The following is a 22898-nucleotide window of genomic DNA, read 5'->3' as shown; positions in this document are numbered from 1 at the left end:
ATTTGGTTATACAGCTTATATGAATTTAGCTCTTCAATAACACCTTATTTTATGCCTGTTAAGATAAATGGGAGGACGGGCCTGGAATTTTACGAGAGACAGAAAAAACAGAGACAGCTTAAATAACTGTGACAACATACCTCAGATGCTTAGAAGAATTTACCTGTAAAGGTACCCTAAATGGGACAATTTACAAGACTTTTTTAAGATGTAAAAGCAGTCTTTGGTGTTCCCAGAGTACGTATGTGAAATTTAAGCTCAAAATACCCCAAAGATAATTTATTATAGCATGTTAAAATTGCCACTTTGTAGGTGTGAGCAAAAATGTGCAGTTTTGGGTGTGTCCTTTAGAATGCATATGAGCTGATAAAACGCAAACACTGATCAGCATAATGGTGGTTTGTTGAAATTGAAACTCAATTGTGCTGAGGAATATTTCCTCTCCAATTATTATCTTTTTCTGCGCTAAATGTCAGTGCCGTAATTGGATAGTGCAGATTTAGGGGCCTTTTATTGTAATAAGACCTGCTTTCTACGTCACAACAAGAGCAAAATCTGAATGAATTAATTTTTCACATGCTTGCAGAGAATGGTTTACTGGGTTGACCTTTTTCACGTTTTCTAGATTGGTAGATGCACAGGGGACCCAATTACAAGACATAAACATGAAAAAAGTCAGATTTTCATGTTCCCTTTAAAGTGTAACTAAACCCCTGGTCAAAGCCTGACTCCACCCACTGGCAATATTTGAAAAATGCAAGAAAAGTGGGCAGATCCCAATGGAGATAGAGGGGACGAACTAAGCTCGTACCAAGTGTGTGGTGAGATCATAACAAGGGTGTGGTGAGCTTGAACCTGTTTACATCACAAGTTATTTTTTGGACCCAACATCGAATAGGAAAATTCAGCTGCAGTAGCCACTGTTCAACCTGAAGAGGGCAGCACTCAGACGTTTTTACACCATATATAGTATTATTGAAACACTTTATATCCAAATGTCAAAAAACTTACTAAAATCAATGAACAGCACTAATAAAGCATCATTCTTACAGATCATTAACTAAAAAAGTTGGTTTAAGGTTTAGTTACCCTTTAAATTCTGTACAGGTGTACAAAGGACAAAAACCATTTTAAAGCCAAATGGTGGCCAAAATACTGATTGATGAAGCCAAATATTGATTTGATTTAGCTAATAAAGGCAACTCTTTATCCTTTCTCTCAGTATTTACAGGTATCGAAGAGAAATGGCGAATATCCCTGTGAAGATGCTGGTACTATTGACTCTAGTTCTTCTGGTGTCCAGTATGAGCGAAGGAAAGGTTCGGATAAAATGTAAGATGGCTCCAGAAGATTCTCAAGAGGAATCATCCAAAAAAGACCAAAGGAACACTGATCTCATTGAAAGTGGTAACACAGCTTTAACATTCCTTAATGTTACATTCTCTTTCAATCTGTGTGTCTTCAGGAAACATAGTTAATCTATTTGATCTATTTAAGCAATGTCAATCTCATTAAGATTCATTCAGAAAATACATTGGTGGAGTTTGGGGAGGAGGCAGGGGGCACTGCCCCCCTAGACCAGAGCCAAACATGACTTTGTCTGACTGAGCTATGAATCAAATAAAAATAATATCATTCATATTTTCCTATTTTATTTGTCTTATCTTACTACTTTAGAGGGTAGACTGAGTAGCTTGAGGCTAAAATATTTTGAATTCATTTAAGCCATATTTGAACGTTGAGGTCCCACTTCCTTGCTAATCTTAAAGTATGCAGTTTCCCTGTCTGCCGGTAGGTGCCCCACAAACGTGAAACTCCATGTATTAAGATATATTAAACAAATCATAATGTTGTTGCATCTTTCCTTTTCATTTTCCCTTCTATGTTTCTCTCTGTGTCACATGGCCATGTTGTATTTGATGTGATATGCAGAATAAAGTTTAATCACAATAATTTATTTTACGAAGGCCAGTCTCTCTCGAAAGTATTCATCCAGTGAAAATAAAACAAGTTCTGATGAACACTCTGACAGCAGTGAGTAATGCTGCGTTTACACCAACCGCGTTTGAGGCGTCAAAATCGTGTCTACCCCGCCTAGTTTGCCAATTGAACAGTTTGAATGCATTCGCGCGTCTAGAGTGAAAAAGCAAGCATTTGACTTGCATCAGAGGCAAAATCCACTTCTTGTGGGAGGGGCAAGTGCTATTGGGTTGTCTGTTTGCAAGATGACTGATGTTGATTGTGCATTTATCAAGAGAGTTACCGGTTTGTACTTGGTAACCTTACTATAGGGGGAAAATAAACGGCGCAGGTCGATAAACTTCACGTGACTCAAAAGGGAAATGTGTATTTACAACTTACCAGGTTGCCCAATGTCCTCACTGACACTCTTCCAAGCGAGGTCCTTTTTATTCCTGTCTCTATAGAAATAAGAACTTGTGTCGTATAGCTCTGGGTGACTGCTTACGGACAATATCAAGCATTCCTTCATGTTAAATGAGTGACTCTGGGTGGGGCTGCCGTCACAGCAGCAAGCAGGGTCCTGATTGGTTGACGCAGCATGAAAATCCGCCAAAGTTCAAATTTTTCAACTCGCCTTTCAGACGTAAATTCGCGTCAAACGCAAAATGCACAAAAAGCACAATTCGCACGTACCGCGCCAGACGTGCGAATGAGGCGGAATTGCGTCTTCCGCGCCAAACGCCTCATCCGCGAGACCTTCAGACGTGCGTCAATGTGCTTTACATTGACTTAACATTGAAATCACTCGCGCTTGAGGCCTCTACTGCGGCTGGTGTAAATACAGCATAACAGAGATGAGCTTTTCCTTTCATATTCACTTCTCTGTTTGTCACTATGTCTTAAAGATACTATGTTGACAGGTTATATTGCACACAAAATAAATGCTAATTAAAAAAAACACAATTATTTCTTTTACAAAGGTCAATCTAGTAAGGATTCATCCAGTGAAGACGAAACAAGTTCAGATGATCACTCTGACAGCAGTGAGTAATAGAGCTCAGCTTTTCTTTTCATATTAACTTGTCTGTTTCTGTTCGCTGAGGGTGCAAATCAGGCTTAAAATCTTCACGTGTGTGACCAGTCTAAGTCTTAAGGATGCCATGTTGCCTTGTCATATTTTACATGAAATGCAGACAAAAATTTTAATCACAATAATATCTTTACCGAGGTTACTCGGATAAAAAGACATCCAGGAAACACCAAACAAATGGTAGACATCATAAGGCCACACGTGAGTTTCAACCTTTTGTAATTCCCTCCTATGTTTCTCTCTAGCCATTTTCACACAGAGATTACGGAAAATGCATTTGAGATTTGTCCACGATCGCGTTGATTTTTGGTTCATTCACACTGCCAATGATTGCCAAAGAAGTCCTGCATTTAGTCGTTTTTTCCACAGCGTCTGAAATTTGCTAATTATCTCTCTCAAGAAACCAGGTGCAGGCATTTTTGTTCATGTCAAGATCATAAGAAGCACATGATATACTGTCCTGTCATGCTGGTGAATGTTCTTAGCTTCAGCGCAGATAATGGTGAGCTTCCTGACTTCTGCTTTATTCCAGTTTGCCAAAATTCTTTTAGTTGTGAATCTTGATTTGCGGTAGGCGGTTTTGGACGCAGCGCAAATCTAACTCGTAAATAGGAAAAAGCAGTTGAGTAACCAATACGTGAAATGACACATACACAGAAATGCGGACACGTGGAAATTCATGACATTATCACAAAAAATTGTGACTATAGGTACAAAATTTCATGAGACTGCGTAGTTTGTAATAAAGTTCCACAGTCAACCATGAAAATGAAAAGTAAATGGGATTTTATGCTATTTTGTGAGGATACCACAAATTGGGTGGAATATACCTTAAAGAGAGTTATGTTGTCATTTTATATTTCACAAGAAATGCAAACAAAATGGTAATCACAATAACCTTTTTCACCAAGGTCACTTTCACAAAGATTCATCTAGGAAACATAAAACAAATGGACATCGACATCGACATCTTCATCGACATAAGGCTAAACGTGAGTTGTAGAGGGGTGCCTTTGCTTTCATATTTCCTCCTATTTTTCTCTCTGTTTTCAGGATGCCGTGTTTTTTGACATGATATGCAGATTAAAGTTTAATCTCAATTATCTTTTTCTATTTAATGAAGATCAATCTATTAAGGATTCATCCAGTGAAGACACGTCGAGAGCTGACGAAACCATTGTCAAATGTGAGTCTCTTTTATATTTCCTGCTTTTTCGGTGTCTTGGGTATGTCATGTAGCCATGTTTTCTTTCACACAGTATTCACATAAAAAGTAAATTACCATCTTCTGTTTTGACAAGGTGAATGTCAAATGGATTCATCCAGTGAAGACACAAGAAGTTCTGAGAGTCACAGTCATAGCAGTGAGTAACAGAGCTCAGCCTTCTTTTTCATATTCCTTTTTTCCTCTTTGTCTTAAAGGCATACTCTTGCCATACTCCAATGGCTCCAATGGGTTAATAAAGGTCTTCTGTGGGTAATCAATGTGATTTTGTAAAAATCCATATTTCAATCTTTATAAATTGTAATAACAAGCTTCCTGTAATGATGCCACCTTGGACTCAACTTTTTTGGGGTTTAAAGTCAGAAGTTGTTCCCTGATCCCTTTATCTACCATTATAAAGCTTGGAATAGCAACTAAAATAACTCCTAATGTGTTTGTCTGAAAGATGATGGACTTGTGGTGAGTAAATCATAGAGTAATTTTGATATTTGGGTGGAGTATCGCTTTAATGTTGCCATATTTTATTTCACATACAAATGCAGAAAAATGTTTAATCACAATAATTTATTTCACAAAGGTCAATCTAGTAAGGATTCATCCAGTGAAGACCAAAGTTCTGATGAGCAATCTGACAGTAGTGAGTAACACAGCTGAACTTTTCTTTCATATTCTGTCCTCCGTTACTCACAAAGTCTTAAACATATCGCGTTAAATTTTTAAAAAGCTGAAAAATGTTTAATCACAATGATTTATTTCACAAAGATCAATCTAGTTCGGATTCATCCAGTGAAGACCAAAGTTCTGATGAGCAATCTGACAGTAGTAACAAAGATGAACTTTTTCTTTCATATTCCGTCCTCCGTTACTCACAAAGTCTTAAACATATCGCGATAAATTTAAAAAAAGCTGTAAAATGTTTAATCACAATGATTTTTTTCACAAAGGTCAATCTAGTTCGGATTCATCCAGTGAAGACCAAAGTTATGATGAGCAATCTGACAGTAGTGAGTAACACAGCTGAACTTTTCTTTCATATTCCGTCCTCCGTTACTCACAAAGTCTTAAACATATCGTGTTAAATAATAAAAAAAGCTGAAAATGTTTAATTACAATGATTTATTTCACAAAGGTCAATCTAGTAAGGATTCATCCAGTGAAGACAAAAGTTCTGAGGAGCAATCTGACAGTAGTGAGTAACATCGCAAAACTTTTTCTTTTATCTTCACTCATTTCTCTCTTAGGCTTTTCACATGGCGCTTAACCCTGGGTTCTTCATTTTAACCCCCACTTTTAACAAAGGGGTGATTTAGACTTGTAATTTAGATGCGGGTTATCCCTGAAATTAACCTAGGGTTATGAAACCGCCAGGCGACAATTGTTTAAAGTTGAGAAAATATAAAAGAATAAATCAGTAAACTTTTTTATAAACCAATAGTTAAAGTGACATGCTAACGCAAACATCAAATCTAACCCTAAATCGAAGCGAAAATGGTTTGAAAATAGGAAAAAGCAGTTGAGTAACCATATATTTTGAGTAAGACATATATTTTACTGTAAAAAAGTTATTTACACTTAATTTAAACTATTCCCCCAAAAAATATATTATTTAATATTCATATATTTCATATTTTTCTAATATGACAAATATGGACAAGTCTTATATCAAATGAATCAAATCAAATATCCGACAATAGTCAAGTGAATAATGAGGAAAGAAATGGTCTTTTGTAAACTTACAAGTGAAATGCTACATCATCTTTTACCTTATTTTCTCCTCTACAAAATTAGCCCATTTACAGTGTTTTCTTTGGTTGTGTGCATGAATAATTCCTTGCTATTTAATGTATGTGCAAAACAAAACAAAGTACTTTTATAATATTAAACAATATATATTTTCCAACCCTTCAGTTAAATTAGAATAACTCTGGCATACAACAAGCTATTTATTTCACTGTATGTGGGTATGGAAACACTTCAAATGTTTTTAGGTGGAAATTGAATACAAAAAGAGTATTATTCCTACCTTAAGTTGGAATAGAATAGTTGTTTTGCATAGATTATGATAGAGACAAATTTCCTTTTTCTTCTACAAGCTGACATTAGCTGGAATCAAACAAAACTATCTGCAGGTTTCTGGGGTACCCAGGGCCAGAGTTTATACAGTTTCAGACTTTTGGAAAAAAAATCAAAAAGCGCCTATTTATTTTCGTGTTTATTAGGACTGACAACACATACATGTTTAACACTTTCAACAGTGTTTTATAAAATTTGGAGGGGTTTCCTGTAAAAAGACATAAAAAATTTACATTTACTCCACTGTATGTGTTTATGAGATTTTAAATTTGGGCATACCAAATTCAGGCAGAAATAAGAAATGGCTCAGAGTGTAACAGAAGGCCATGTTGTATTTCACATAAGGTTTAATTACATTATTTTTAGGGCTGGGAAAAGATTAATCGCGATTAATTGCATACAAAATAAAATTGATTTTTGGCAAAATATATGAGTGTGTGCTGTGTGTAATTATTATGTACATATTATTTTATTTTCGCCAAGGTAAAGCTTCTGAGAATTCCTCAAGGGAAGGCAAAACTACCACTGCCCCAAGCCCAATTACAAATTCTTCATCAAACACCTTAACATTTGCATCAAGCCCCACCACAGAAACTGCTAAAAGCTACACCCAAAGCCACGGCACAACAAAAAGTGATACAACTAACTCGGGATCACAACACCAAAACACAATATCAGGGGTGTCTGATGGCACAAGCTCTTCCTCGAGCCACACCTCAACCTCTGCATCAAACCCCACCATAGAATCTGCTATAAGCACCACCTCAAGACACAACACAACCCCTGTTTTAGGCACAACAAGAAGTGATAAAACAAGCTCGGGATCACAGCACCACACCACAACCTCAGGAAAGTCTGATGGCATAAGCTCTTCCTCAAGCCACACCTTAACATCTGATTCAAGTCCCATCACAGAATCTACTGTTAGCACCACCTCAAGCCTGACCACAGAATCGACTGTAAGCACCACCTCAAGCCACCGCACAACCCCTGTTAAAGGCATAACAAGAAGTGATAAAACAAGCTCAGGATCACAGCACCCCACCACAGCATTAGGGGTGTCTGGTGGCACAAGCTCTTCCTCAAGCCACACCTCAACCTCTGCCTCAAGCCCCACCACAGAATTTGTTGTAAGCACCACCTTAAGCCTGACCACAGAATCTGCTGACCAAACATCTCTCGTAAGCACAACAGAAAGTTTTACATCTAGCTCAGGATCACAGCACCACATCACAAGATCTGTTTTAAGCACAATAAAAAGTGATACAACAAGTTCAGGATCACAGCACCACACGACAACCTCTGTTTTAAGCACAACAAGAAGTGATACATCTAGCTTAGGAAAACAGCCCCACATAAAAACCTTAGGGGTTTCTGATGGCACAAGCTCTTCTTCAAGCCACACCTCAACATCTGCATCAAGCCTCACCCAAGAATTTGCTGTTAGAACCACCTCAAGCCCCACCACAGAATCTGCTGTAAGCACCACCTCAAGTGCCACCACGGTATTTGCTGTAAGCACCACCTCAAGCCATAGCACAACTCCTGTCTTAGGCACAAGAAGAAGTGATACAACTAGCTCAAGATCACAGCACCACACCACAACATCAGGTGTGTCTGATGGCACAAGTTCTTCCTCAATCCACAACTCAAAATCTGCCTTAAGTCCCACCACAGAATCTGCTGTAGGCAACATCTCAAGCCACAGCACAACCCCTGTTTTAGGCACATCCTCAAGCACCACCACAGGATTTGCTGTAAGCACCAGCCCCAGCCACAGTAAAACCTCTGCTTTAGACACAAGAAGAAGTGATACAACTAGCTCAGGATCACAGCACCACACCACAACCTCAAGTTTGTCTAATGGCACAAGTTCTTCCTCAATCCACACCTCAAAATCTGCCTCAAGTCCCACGACAGAATCTGCTGTAAGCAACATCTCAAGCCAAAGCACAACCCCTGTTTTGGGCACCACTTCAAGCACCACCACAGAATCTGCTGTAAGCCACAGTAAAACCCCTGTTTTGGGCACAACAAGAAGTGATACAACTAGTTCAGGATCACAGCACCACACCACAACCTCAGGTGTGTCTGATGGCACAAGTTCTTCCTCAATCCACAACTCAAAATCTGCCTCAAGTCCCACCACAGAATCTGTTGTAAGCAACATCTCAAGTCAAAGCACAATCCCTGTTTTAGGCACCACCTCAAGCACCACCACAGAATCTGCTGTAAGCCACAGTAAAACCCCTGTTATAGGCACAACAAGAAGTGATAAAACAAGCTCAGGATCACAGCACCCCACCACAACCTCAGGTGGATCTGATGGCACAAGTTCTTCTTCAATACACAACTCAAAATCTGCCTTAAGTCCCACCACAGAATCTGCTGTAAGCAACATCTCAAACCACAGCACAACCCCTGTTTTAGGCACATCCTTAAGCACCACCACAGGATCTGCTGTAAGCACCAGCTCCAGCCACAGTAAAACCTCTGCTTTAGACACAAGAAGAAGTGATACAACTAGCTCAGGATCACCGCACCACACCACAACCTCAGGTGTGTCTGATGGCACAAGTTCTTCCTCAATACACAACTCAAAATCTGCCTTAAGTCCCACCACAGAATCTGCTGTAAGCCACAGCACAACCCATGTTTTAAGCACATCCTTAAGCACAACCACAGGATCTGCTGTAAGCACCAGCTCCATCCACAGTAAAACCTCTGCTTTAGACACAACAAGAAGTGATACAACTAGTTCAGGATCACAGCACCACACCACAACATCAGGTGTGTCTTATGGCACAAGTTCTTCCTCACTCCACAACTCAAGATCTGCCTCAAGTCCCACCACAGAATCTGTTGTAAGCAACATCTCAAGCCAAAGCACAACCCCTGTTTTAGGCACCACCTCAAGCACCATCACAGAATCTGCTGTAAGCCACAGTAAAACCCCTGTTTTGGGCACAACAAGAAGTGATACAACTAGCTCAGGATCACAGCACCACACCACAACCTCAGGTTTCTCTGATGGCACAAGTTCTTCCTCAATCCACAACTCAAGATCTGCCTCAAGTCCCACCACAGAATCTTTTGTAAGCAACATCTCAAGTCAAAGCACAATCCTTGTTTTAGGCACCACCTCAAGCACCACCACAGAATCTGCTGTAAGCCACAGTAAAACCCCTGTTATAGGCACAACAAGAAGTGATAAAACAAGCTCAGGATCACAGCACCCCACCACAGCATTAGGGGTGTCTGATGGCACAAGCTCTTCCTCAAGCCACACCTCAACCTCTGCCTCAAGCCTGACCACAGAATCTGCTGACCAAACACCTGTCTTAGGCACAACAGGAAGTTTTACATCTAGCTCAGGATCACAGCACCACATCACAAGATCTGTTTTAAGTACAACAAAAAGTGATACAACAAGCTCAGGATCACAGCACCACACGACAACCTCTGTTTTAAGCACAACAAGAAGTGATACATATAGCTCAGGAACACAGCCCCATATCAAAACCTTAGGGGTTTCTGATGGCACAAGCTCTTCTTCAAGCCACACCTCAACATCTGCATCAAGCCCCACCCAAGAATTTGCTGTTAGAACCACATCAAGCACCACCACGGAATCTGCTGTTAGAACCACATCAAGCCCCACCACAGAATCTGCTGTAAGCACCACCTCAAGTGCCACTACTGTATTTGCTGTAAGCACCCCCTCAAGCCATAGCACAACCCCTGTCTTAGGCACAAGAAGAAGTAATACAACTAGCTCAGGATCACAGCACCACACCACAACATCAGTTGTGTCTGATGGCACAAGTTCTTCCTCAATCCACAACTCAAAATCTGCCTCAAGTCCCACCACAGAATCTGCTGTAAGCAACATCTCAAGCCAAAGCACAACCCCTGTTTTAGGCACCACCTCAAGCACCATCACAGAATCTGCTGTAAGCCACAGTAAAACCCCTGTTTTGGACACAACAAGAAGTGATAAAACAAGCTCAGGATCACAGCACCCCACCACAGCATTAGGGTTGTCTGATGGCACAAGCTCTTCCTCAAGCCACACCTCAACCTCTGCCTCAAACCTGACCACAGAATCTGCTGACCAAACATCTGTCGTAGGCACAACAGGAAGTTTCACATCTAGCGCAGGATCACAGCACCACATCACAACCTCTGGTGTGTCTGATGGCACAAGTTCTTCCTCAATCCACAACTCAAAATCTGCCTCAAGTCCCACCACAGAATCTGTTGTAAGCAACATCTCAAGCCAAAACACAACCCCTGTTTTAGGCACCACCTCAAGCACCACCACAGAATCTGCTGTAAGCCACAGTAAAACCCCTGTTTTGGGCACAACAAGAAGTGATACAACTAGCTCAGGATCACAGCACCACACCACAACATCAGGTGTGTCTGATAGCACAAGTTCTTCCTCAATCCACAACTCAAAATCTGCCTCAAGTCCCACCACAGAATCTGTTGTAAGCAACATCTCAAGTCAAAGCACAACCCCTGTTTTAGGCACCACCTCAAGCACCACCACAGAATCTGCTGTAAGCCACAGTAAAAACCCTGTTTTGGGCACAACAAGAAGTGATACAACTAGCTCAGGATCACAGCACCACACCATAACCTCAAGTTTGTCTGATGGCACAAGTTCTTCATCAATCCACAACTCAAAATCTGCCTTAAGTCCCACCACAGAATCTGCTGTAAGCAACATCTCAAGCCACAGCACAACCCTTGTTTTAGGCACATCCTCAAGCACCACCACAGGATCTGCTGTAAGCACCAGCTCCAGCCACAGGAAAACCTCTGCTTTAGACACAACAAAAAGTGATACATCTAGGTCAGGATCACAGCACCACACCACAACCTCAGGTGTGTCTGATGGCACAAGTTCTTCCTCAATCCACAACTCAAAATCTGCCTCAAGTCCCACCACAGGATCTGCTGTAAGCAACATCTCAAGCCACAGCACAACCCTTGTTTTAGGCACATCCTCAAGCACCACCACAGGATCTGCTGTAAGCACCAGCTCCAGCCACAGGAAACCCTTTGCTTTAGACACAACAAAAAGTGATACATCTAGGTCAGGATCACAGCACCACACCACAACCTCAGGTGTGTCTGATGGCACAAGTTCTTCCTCAATCCACAACTCAAAATCTGCCTCAAGTCCCACCACAGGATCTGCTGTAAGCCACAGTGAAACCCCCGTTTTGACCATAACAAGAAGTGATACAACTAGCTCAGGATCACGGCACCACACCACAACCTCAGGTGTGTCTGATGTCACAAGTTCTTCCTCGATCCACAACTCAAAATCTGCCTCAAGTCCCACCACAGGATCTGCTGTAAGCCACAGTGAAACCCCCGTTTTGACCATAACAAGAAGTGATACAACTAGCTCAGGATCACGGCACCACACCACAACCTCAGGTGTGTCTGATGTCACAAGTTCTTCCTCCATCCACAACTCAAAATCTGCCTCAAGTCCCACCACAGGATCTGCTGTAAGCCACAGTGAAACCCCCGTTTTGACCATAACAAGAAGTGATACAACTAGCTCAGGATCACGGCACCACACCATAACCTCAGGTGTGTCTGATGTCACAAGTTCTTCATCAATCCACAACTCAAAATCTGCCTTAAGTCCCACCACAGAATCTGCTGTAAGCAACATCTCAAGCCACAGCACAACCCTTGTTTTAGGCACATCCTCAAGCACCACCACAGGATCTGCTGTAAGCACCAGCTCCAGCCACAGGAAACCCTTTGCTTTAGACACAACAAAAAGTGATACATCTAGGTCAGGATCACAGCACCACACCACAACCTCAGGTGTGTCTGATGGCACAAGTTCTTCCTCAATCCACAACTCAAAATCTGCCTCAAGTCCCACCACAGGATCTGCTGTAAGCCACACTGAAACCCCCATTTTGACCATAACAAGAAGTGATACAACTAGCTCAGGATCACGGCACCACACCGCAACCTCAGGTGTGCCTGATGTCACAAGTTCTTCCTCAATCCACAACTTAAAATCTGCCTCAAGTCCCACCACAGGATCTGCTGTAAGCCACAGTGAAACCCCCGTTTTGACCATAACAAGAAGTGATACAACTAGCTCAGGATCACGGCACCACACCACAACCTCAGGTGTGTCTGATGTCACAAGTTCTTCCTCGATCCACAACTCAAAATCTGCCTCAAGTCCCACCACAGGATCTGCTGTAAGCCACAGTGAAACCCCCGTTTTGACCATAACAAGAAGTGATACAACTAGCTCAGGATCACGGCACCACACCATAAACTCAGGTGTGTCTGATGTCACAAGTTCTTCATCAATCCACAACTCAAAATCTGCCTTAAGTCCCACCACAGAATCTGCTGTAAGCAACATCTCAAGCCACAGCACAACCCTTGTTTTAGGCACATCCTCAAGCACCACCACAGGATCTGCTGTAAGCACCAGCTCCAGCCACAGGAAACCCTTTGCTTTAGACACAACAAAAAGTGATACATCTAGGTCAGGATCACAGCACCACACCACAACCTCAGGTGTGTCTGATGGCACAAGTTCTTCCTCAATCCACAACTCAAAATCTGCCTCAAGTCCCACCACAGGATCTGCTGTAAGCCACAGTGAAACCCCCGTTTTGACCATAACAAGAAGTGATACAACTAGCTCAGGATCACGGCACCACACCACAACCTCAGGTGTGTCTGATGTCACAAGTTCTTCCTCGATCCACAACTCAAAATCTGCCTCAAGTCCCATCACAGGATCTGCTGTAAGCCACAGTGAAACCCCCGTTTTGACCATAACAAGAAGTGATACAACTAGATCAGGATCACGGCACCACACCACAACCTCAGGTGTGTCTGATGTCACAAGTTCTTCCTCGATCCACAACTCAAAATCTGCCTCAAGTCCCACCACAGAATCTGCTGTAAGCAACATCTTAAGCCAAAGCACAACCCCTGTTTTAGGCACATCCTCAAGCACCATCACAGAATCTGCTGTAAGCCACAGTAAAACCCCTGTTTTGGGCACAACAAGAAGTGATACAACTAGCTCAGGATCACAGCACCACACCGCAACCTCAAGTCTGTCTGATGGCACAAGTTCTTCCTCAATCCGCACCTCAAAATCTGCCATAGGCCCCACCACACAATCTGCTGTAAGCACCAACTCACATCACAGCACAACTCCTGTTTTAGGCACAACAAGAAGTAAAGGTCACTCTGAAAAAGATTCATCCAGCGAAGACAAAAATAATCCTGAAGACAACTGTGAGTAACACATATTTTATATTTCCCCCTTTGCTTGCCAAAATGTCTTTAGGATTCCATGTTGTATTTTACATTAAATGCAGAAAACAGTTACAGAACTTAGATTCTTCTGTTATATTTCCTCCTCTGTTTTTCAATTTGTCTCAAGGATGCCATGTTGAATTCCACTTGAATGGCAAGAAAATAATTAACCAAAATAATCTTTATCACTAAGGTCAATCACAAAAGGATCCATCAAGCAAAGGCAAACACAATGCTAAAGACAACAGGGGCAACGGTAAGTAAAGAGCTCAGACTCTTCTTTTCTATTTCCTCCTCTGTTTCCCAGTATGTCTCAAGGATGCCATGTTGTAATTCACATAAAATGCATAAATAGTTTAAACATAATCACTTGTTCTACCCAGGTCAATCTCATGAGGATTCATCCAGGAAAGTCCATATGAAGACTAAGGATACTAATGCTAGAGGTGAGTTTTAAAAAGCAGCTTTTTCATTTTCGGTCTGTGTCCTTACAATGCCACTTTGCAATTAAGCATTACACATGAAATGCAAGAAAACGTTTAGTTTCATATTCTCTTCTCTGATTCTTTCCGCATTTTCAGAACAGAACATTGCATTGTTTTTTGTGATTTGATGTGCTGGTAATAGATTAATTACCTTGATTTCCTTGCTTTCTCTTTTCACCTCAAGCCTCTTGTCTTAACACTGCCACCACAAGGAGTCATAACAACCCAACTCAAAAACCCAAGAATCCAGCCGAAACACCCAACAACCCAACTACAAAACCCAACAACCCAACTTCAAAACCCAACTACCCAACTACAAAACCCAACAACACAGCTGAAAAACCCAACAACCCAACTACAAAACCCAACAACCCAACTACAAAACCCAACAACCCAACTACAAATCCCAACAACCGAACTACAAAACCCAACAACTCAACTACAAATCCCAACAACCCAACTACAAAACCCAACAACTCAACTCCACAACCCAACAGCCCAGCTGAAAAACCCAACAACCGAACTACAAAACCCCACAACCCAACTACAAATCCCAACAACCCAACTACAAAACCCAACAACTCAACTACAAATCCCAACAACCCAACTACAAAACCCAACAACTCAACTCCACAACCCAACAACCCAACTACAAAACCCAACAATCCAACTCCTAAACCCAACAACCCAACTCCTAAACCCAATGTTCCTATCCCGCAGACAACTGCTGCAAAGAACAAAGGAATAAATGTTGCCATGTCATATTTGGCATTTTTAATCACAGTAATTTATTTTATCTAGGTCAATATCAAAAAGACTAATCTGGAAAGTACAAAACAAATGCTGCTGGTCACATTTATAGTAGTGAGTAACAGAGCTCAGCCTTTTCTTTCATATTCTCTTTGCTGGTTCTTTCTGCATTTACTAAACAAAACATTGCATTGCTTTTTGTGGTATGATTACTGGTAAGAGATTAATTACCTTAATTTCCTTGCTTTCTCTTTTCACCTCAAGCCCCTTGTCTTTACACTGTTAATGCCACAACAAGAATTTGTAACAACCCAACTCCAAAACCCAACACCCCAACTCCAAAACCCAACAACCCAGCTGAAAAACCCAACAACCCCACTCCAAAACCCAACAACCCAGCTGAAAAACCCAACAACCCCACTCAAAAACACAACAACCCTGCTGCAAAACCCAACAACCCAACTCCAAAACACAACTACCCCACTCAAAAACCCAACTCCAAAATTCAACAACCCCACTCAAAAACCCAACAACCCAGCTGAAAAACCCAAGGCACCTATGCCTCAGACATCTGCTGCAAAGAAAAAGGGAAATCTATAGTTGTATTGCTTTTTAACTGTTTATATAACTGATAACAGTGAACCATGCACCAGTTTATTTTACCAGTGTCTGTCTTTTGTATCTACCTTTGGTTAGTGCAGGGCACTTTCTGTTATTCATTTCTTTCTATACCAATAGGTTGTTGACCAATATTTATTATGCATGTTCCTAATATTAAGATTTTTGTTTAAAATGTATTAAATGTGTACATTAAGGATTTGCAATAAGATTTAGTTACTAATTTTTTAAAATGTTAAAAATTGTAGCTCAGGTTCCACATTATTATATTATATTCTTGTAGTAGTTGAATTTGTGCCTGAAAAATGTTGGGTTTGGGGCATTTTGTTCTTATACTTATTCTACAAATATAATTATACAAGGCAAAAGACTATCTTACTGTATATTGTTTATTTAATATATTTAATATATTTATTTAAAATATATGATCATTGAGATGTGATATTTAAGACTGCCGACATACTACCCAAGTCTATATTAATTTAAAATTGCATAATTATGTATTTTAATTATTAATAATAAAAAATATTTATCATTGTTTTTTAAAATGTACTTATTCTTTTAAATGTTTTATATATTACATAAGGAGCAGTAAAGACATGTTACATTCACTTACCCATACATCCATACATTTAGAAAAATTTTATGAGTATTTCTTTAACAATATTTTTACAGCAGCAAAGTTTTGTATACTCTACAATTCAAAAACTGTGTAATTCATTAACTTGCTTGTTAATATAAATCTGCTTTGTACTTAATACATACAGCCAACATAGGTGGTAAAATAAACAGCCATATGCTGCCAGTGGCTGTTCAGTAGATCATTGCCATGTACGTGTAGAGATGTCATTCGTTCAGTGTCATGCACAAGTACAAAACACCATCATGATAACACATGTGACATGAATATTATGCTATAAACATTAATTCAAAATACACAATGTAACATAAAACTCATGTATGTAACTGCTAACAAATTTAAGAGTACATTTTACGGTGATGTATTTTTAACTAAAAGAAGCGCTGAATCAAATTTGTATTTCGTATAAGATCTATTGATATCTATAGATATATTGCTAAAGATTTTAAAACATTGTAAAGTTTCTTGACCTTAACATTTAACACATAGTCCAGTATAGATACTGACTGAGATGTTATGATAAACATATAACCAGAGAATTGTTTAGACCAGAAGAGAGACATGTTTTCTAACTGTGAAAAAACGTTTGGATTCAAAAAAATGCAAAGAGATTTTATCTAATAACTTTTATGAAAACCTCAACGGTCCTTAAATTATTTTTTTTACTCTTTTAAAACATCAATTATACAAAGTCGTTTTAATAACGCTTCTACCCTAACAGAACTGTAGATCCAGTCAGGAAGGGATGGACTCTAAAGATTGGATTTGTTGTTACATGTTGTTTGTGATGTCTGTTGTTTGTAGAACTGCAATCAAACCGTTGTATTTGTGACAGTTACTAGGAAGTGTAGGTGTTTTTATATACTCTTTATGACAATGACAAGGTGATAAAACTTTAATGTCCAATGTTGCAAAAGTGGAGAAAGAAACTTTGGGTGAAACCAAATTTAACCAGGAGCCTCCCTGGCACATCACTATAACGTTTTACAGTAAGTTATTATTCCACCCAAAGAAAAGACAGTAAGGAAATTAATAGATTCCAGTTCTTCTCGTAATTATCTGTCTTCTACGGTAAATCAAATGGTGAAGCATGAATGACTAATAACAGAAAATGAATGAATGTCCTCAGTAATTTGAATAGTATGATGTTATTTTAAACGCACTTGTTTCTGCTTACCTAAATCTAACTTACAATAATAGAACAAAGGTTTTTGCAACAAAGCCATTAGCTTAAAATTTTACATCACTTACAGCTGGAAGATCATTGAAATGAGCAAAGCTGTCAAGATCAAGATTTCATAACAGTTACACAAGGAAAAATTGCAAAATTAGATTATTAGAGAAGATAAAGGAAACATTTTGGGCAGATCCAGAACTCATCAGAAAGGGCCCATCCTCTTCTGGTGCAACTTTCATTCAAATATTAGTCATGATATGAAGCAATACCAAAGGTGGGGATGATTCTAACATATATAAGTCCTGATGTTTCACAGTACAGTACGACACTCAGCTGTTTAACATCTCAAACAAGCGTCTTAATGGATTGTCAGGTAAGACTTTACTATCGCTCTTTTTTTGCAAAACATGTACAGTTAAAGATTTAGTAGTTTTATTTAACCTAAAATAATGTTTGTTTATTCTAAATAATATTTATTCAAAAGTATATTTACATTTCACTCTTTGGTCTGATATATTTTGTTTTCCGTCAGTATTTCTTACTTTTGTTTAAAATTACCAGTGTTCTCCCACTGAAATGTTCTCTGAATTTATTTACATGTCTCTAGATATCAGAGCAGATGGAGAACCCACCTAATGCTTTATCCCAAGGCAAACCTAAATGCCCACCTCAAGACCCACCAAAAGGCATACCAAAATGCCCACCTCAAGAACCACAGAAAGGCCTACCTAGATGCCCACCTCAAGACCCACCTAGACCTCTAGACCCACTGGAAGACATACCTAAATGCCCACCTCAAGAACAACAGAAAGGCCTACCTAGATGCCCACCTCAAGACCCACCAAAAGGCATACCAAAATGCCCACCTCAAGAACCACAGAAAGGTCTACCTAGATGCCCACCTCAAGACCCACCTAGACCTCTAGACCCACTGGAAGACATACCTAAATGCCCACCTCAAGAACCACAGAAAGGCCTACCTAGATGCCCACCTCAAGACCCACCAAAAGGCATACCAAAATGCCCACCTCAAGAACCACAGAAAGGCCTACCTAGATGCCCACCTCAAGACCCACCTAGACCTCTAGACCCACTGAAAGACATACCAAAATGCCCACCCCAAGAACCACAGAAAGGCCTACCTAGATGCCCACCTCAAGACCCACCTAGACCTCTAGACCCACTGGAAGACATACCTAAATGCCCACCTCAAGAACCACAGACAGGCCTACCTAGATGCCCACCTCAAGACCCACCAAAAGGCATACCAAAATGCCCACCTCAAGAACCACAGAAAGGCCTACCTAGATGCCCACCTCAAGACCCACCTAGACCTCTAGACCCACTGGAAGACATACCTAAATGCCCACCAAAAGGTATACCCAAATGCCCACCTCAAGACCCACCGAAGGGAATACCCAAATGCCCACCTCAAGACCCACCGAAAGGAATACCCAAATGCCCACCTCAAGACCCACCGAAGGGAATACCCAAATGCCCACCTCAGGACCCACCGAAAGGAATACCCAAATGCCCACCTCAGGACCCACCGAAAGGAATACCCAAATGCCCACCTGAAGACCAAACGAAAGCTCCACCTCAGTGTAGCCAAGTAAAGAATGTGAAACTTTAAAGAAATTTCACAGAAACAAAAAATAATTTATATATTTTCTTTCTTTACGGGAAACCTAAACCCAAACAGTAACACTGATTATTTAGTTAAAACAGCTTTATGACTTCTACTATACTTGGCAATTAATGTACTTGTTTACTTTAAAATAAATCAAATTAAAACCATGGTACAAACTAAGGTAGCCTATAATGAAATCTGTGTACAATCTTTATATCTGTACTCCTTTTGGGAAAGTTTCAGCCCAGGAGTCGGACTTAATTCTGTAGAAAACCTTTCACTGTCTGAAAATTTTACATTGTAACATTCAAATGTTATATTAAACACTATCACACATTCAATTATGTCAAGACTTCATGAATTTTGCTGCTTTACTTTTTATTGTTGGCTCCAAAACACAACAGTATATGTAATGTTTTGTCTTGATTACTCAGTTGCGTACAGACATCATTAGGGTTTATGTTGTAGAACTCGGTCAAACCGTTGTATTTATGGCAATGTAAAGACATATAAGAAAATAAATATGTCTTGATATACTCTAGTCTCTCAGTGAGCCAGCGAAACTAAACTTCAGTGTTGCAAAATTGGGGAATTAAACGTTCTCCTATGTAAAAGTACCATAATGTTTTACAATGAGTTGTCAGGTTACTCAGTGAGCCAGCCACAGGTGACAGTGGCAAGGAAGTAAAACTGAAGAAACAAAAAAACGAGGATTCGGTAGCATAAGGTACATGAAAAGACTGCTCACCAGAGACTATCGTTGTAAAGGCAAAAACCATAATGCTCAGGGATGTTATTTTAAGAACTCTAATTCCTTAAAACAGGATGAGAAAAAAAGAAAGTAAAATATTCAAAAAATAAGCATAAATTTACAACTTATTTGTGTGTTAGAGAGCCAGAACTGGAAATGTTTTCTTTGTGAAGTGATCACGAGAGGCAAGCTTTGCAAATGAATTTTGTAGTGAATCAACATGGAAATTATACAGGAGCTGCAGTGAGTATCATTTCGCAACAAGTCTATAAAGATCAATTTGCCCATTTTCCACTGGAGGGCGCACAAGTAAGGTTAAACATCTATACTGGTGAAAATATGCTACTGTGTAATATGAGTTATCCCTAATTGTAGCGGGAGAGGACTGTCCAAATCTTAGTGGACAAAATCGGCTCCAGAAAGTCAAATTGAATTGGCCAGTAATTAGATATGTGAATCAATCTAAGCAATCTGGATAGGCAATTAAGGAACTGCTTGAAAGGTAGGCCTACCATGAAGTTATTAAGCATAAGTTACAATGAAAGTTACAATTTTAGTGAAATCTGATGGGCTACCCAAATTTTATAAAAGTCGGTGTGATTTGCCATAAAATACATGGTTGAGAAGGATATTAAACAACTGGAAAAAGCAAACATAATGTCTAAAATACTGGCTGCTCCAAAAAAACAAATGACAAATAGGGACGGACATTTTTCAGTAATATAATATTTGAGTATTTGAGCTAATAAAAAAACAAACATTTGAATATTCATGTATTTAAATTACGTTAATTAAGACGTTAATTTTTTACTGGTGTTATTTTTTTAAGTTTTAAGTTTTTTGGGAGAATATATAGTAGCCTAGGCTATATATTTGTCGCTTTGGACAAAAGCGTCTGCTAAATGACTAAATATATATGGATTTTAAGAAGATTATTTTACTACTTATAAAATCATGCATTTTATATATTATATTTTATATATTTATATATAAAATGTGTGTGTGTGTGTGTGTGTGTGTGTGTGTGTGTGTGTGTGTGTGTGTGTGTACAGTATATGTATATACACTCACCTAGAGGAGTATTAGGAACTAATTACTAATACTGTGTTTGACCCCCTTTCGCCTTTAGAACTGCCTTAATTCTTTTTAGTACAGTGAACTGTTTGTCATGTTCAAGAAACCAATTTGAAATTAGTCGAGCTTTGTGACATGGTGCATTATCCTGCTGGAAGTAGCCATCAGAGGAAGGGTACATGGTGGTCATAAAGGGATGAACATTGTCAGAAACAATGCTCAGGTAGGCCGTGGCATTTAAACGATGCCCAATTGGCACTAAGGGGCCTAAAGTGTGCCAAGAAAACATCCCGCACACCATTACACCACCACCACCAGCCTGCACAGTTGTAAGAAGGCATGATGGATCCATGTTCTCATTCTGTTTACGCCAAATTCTGACTCTACCTTCTGAATGTCTCAACAGAAATCTAGACCCATCAGACCAGGCAACATTTTTCCAGTCTTCAACTGTCCAATTTTGGTGAGCTCGTGCAAATTGTTCCCTCTTTTTCCTATTTGTAGTGGAGATGAGTGGTACTCGGTGGGGTCTTCTGCTGTTGTAGCCCATCCGCCTCAAGGTTGTGCACGTTGTGGCTTCACAAATGCTTTGCTGCATACCTCGGTTGTAACGAGTGGTTATATCAGTCAATGTTGCTCTTCTGTCAGCTTGAATCAGTTGGCCCATTTTCCTCTGACCTCTAGCCCTGTCCCAATGGTGCATTTATATGTGGACTTTCGGTCTCGTGGCCTTAAATTGCACGTGCTTGCTTAGTCTATGAGTCCGTAGGGTGTTCCATCTGTCATTTTTACTCTACAAAGTGTGCTCATTAGCGCCCCCTTTGCACCCTTAATGTGGTTTTAGGCGAAGCTCACACTGCTGCAGGCTCCACACATTTTAACTACCCAGAACCCAGAAGAGCAATCAAACGATGCATGGCAGGAGTTCACTGATGGGCAACTTCTCTTCCTATTTCCAACATGACACTCGAGTCTATCTCAAAATACGACTCCGGTGTGCCCTCGTGGGGCTTCAAGGGTCCCTAAAGTCTGCACTACATGATGTACCAGACCGGAGTGTGCCATTTGGGACAGGGTCTCACTCCAAACTCACTCTGGCTTTTGGATGTAGCGGCATTTTACTGTAATTCATGAGAGACATAACAAGCAGAATCACATGATTTATCGTTTCAGTCCTAATTTATGGAGTAAAGAAATTCCCCTAGTATGGAATTTGATAACTGACCATAGAGGCTTGATAACTTGATTCGTGATGGGTAATAATCTTGTCAGCTTATGATTAGCGCAAGGTGGAAACCATGGAAATGGAGATGGCTTGTCCCAAATTCCTTTAACAGAAATTACAGGTGTAGGAACAGAAACTATATCAGTGCATAATAACGCTCTTTTGACATACTTTTTTAACTACACTCTTTTGATAACAGTCTTTTGAATATTCTGGTTTAAAGCATATATGTCACCAGATACCTGAGCATCACATCACATGACTTAAATGGATACTTCCGGGGCAGGAACCAATCAATACCGTGTATTAATTAGATTACACAATATATCAATATTGAATACACCACATACCTCCCCATTGAGGCTAAACACTCCCATTTCAACACTCCCATTTCAACACTCCCATCTACCAACATTAAGAAACATTAATTCATTCCATCCGGTCACTGGGCTTGCAACTTGATGTTTGGGTGGTTGTTGCAGTGGAATCTTACATACACTTGTTGAAGTTTCAACCAACCCAGAATTTTGTACATAAGATTCAGTACTTTGAGCAGTCTTTTGTTCATGCATAGAAGTGTCTGAAAAGAACTGCGTAATCTCAATTGATCACCGTGTTTCATAATTATCATTTTGATTTTTCTGCCCATATTGTTTCCTGGAAACAGGAATTTCAGGAATGTTTGGTGTCTCTTCAGGAACACATCAGATGGTGACTCAACCGTGGTGGGTTGTTAGATAACGCAATAAAAATATTTGATCATCAAGGCACATGTGCTCATCATTCAGCTTCTTTATTCCCATTTGCTTATCGTTCTGCCAATCTAAAAAAGGGGTAGGAAAAATACAAATATAAGTTAGAAAAGT

The 22898-nt window shown here is 39.9% G+C and overlaps 2 protein-coding genes across 2 annotated transcripts; both read left to right on the top strand.

Annotated features, from left to right (window-relative positions):
• The first annotated feature begins 6805 nt into the window (after positions 1 to 6805).
• Positions 6806 to 15970, top strand: LOC129445261 (uncharacterized). The gene is made up of 4 exons (XM_055206433.2): positions 6806 to 13661; positions 13876 to 13938; positions 14066 to 14128; positions 14352 to 15970. Exons 1-4 carry the CDS (start codon positions 6806 to 6808, stop codon positions 14966 to 14968), a joined length of 7599 nt encoding a protein of 2532 aa, XP_055062408.2. The 3' UTR covers positions 14969 to 15970.
• A 1641-nt stretch (positions 15971 to 17611) lies between these two features.
• Positions 17612 to 19552, top strand: LOC129443993 (uncharacterized). The gene is made up of 2 exons (XM_055204318.2): positions 17612 to 17725; positions 17960 to 19552. Exons 1-2 carry the CDS (start codon positions 17633 to 17635, stop codon positions 18983 to 18985), a joined length of 1119 nt encoding a protein of 372 aa, XP_055060293.2. The 5' UTR covers positions 17612 to 17632; the 3' UTR covers positions 18986 to 19552.
• Positions 19553 to 22898: the final 3346 nt, after the last annotated feature.

This window comes from Misgurnus anguillicaudatus, chromosome 3, assembly GCF_027580225.2.
Source record: "Misgurnus anguillicaudatus chromosome 3, ASM2758022v2, whole genome shotgun sequence".
Taxonomy (NCBI): Eukaryota; Metazoa; Chordata; class Actinopteri; order Cypriniformes; family Cobitidae; genus Misgurnus; species Misgurnus anguillicaudatus.
The sequence above is the reverse complement of the archived record's forward strand: the minus strand, read 5'-3'. Positions and strand labels throughout refer to the sequence as shown.

Bases quoted from the DNA above. Each gene is read 5' to 3' on its own strand.
- LOC129443993 (XM_055204318.2), top strand. From the start codon at position 17,633: ATGATTCTAACATATATAAGTCCTGATGTTTCACAGTACAGTACGACA. The intron at 17,726-17,959 runs GTAAGACTTTAC...ACATGTCTCTAG, and splicing joins GCGTCTTAATGGATTGTCAG to ATATCAGAGCAGATGGAGAA.
- LOC129445261 (XM_055206433.2), top strand. From the start codon at position 6,806: ATGTACATATTATTTTATTTTCGCCAAGGTAAAGCTTCTGAGAATTCC. The intron at 13,939-14,065 runs GTAAGTAAAGAG...TGTTCTACCCAG, and splicing joins TAAAGACAACAGGGGCAACG to GTCAATCTCATGAGGATTCA. The intron at 14,129-14,351 runs GTGAGTTTTAAA...TTTCACCTCAAG, and splicing joins TAAGGATACTAATGCTAGAG to CCTCTTGTCTTAACACTGCC.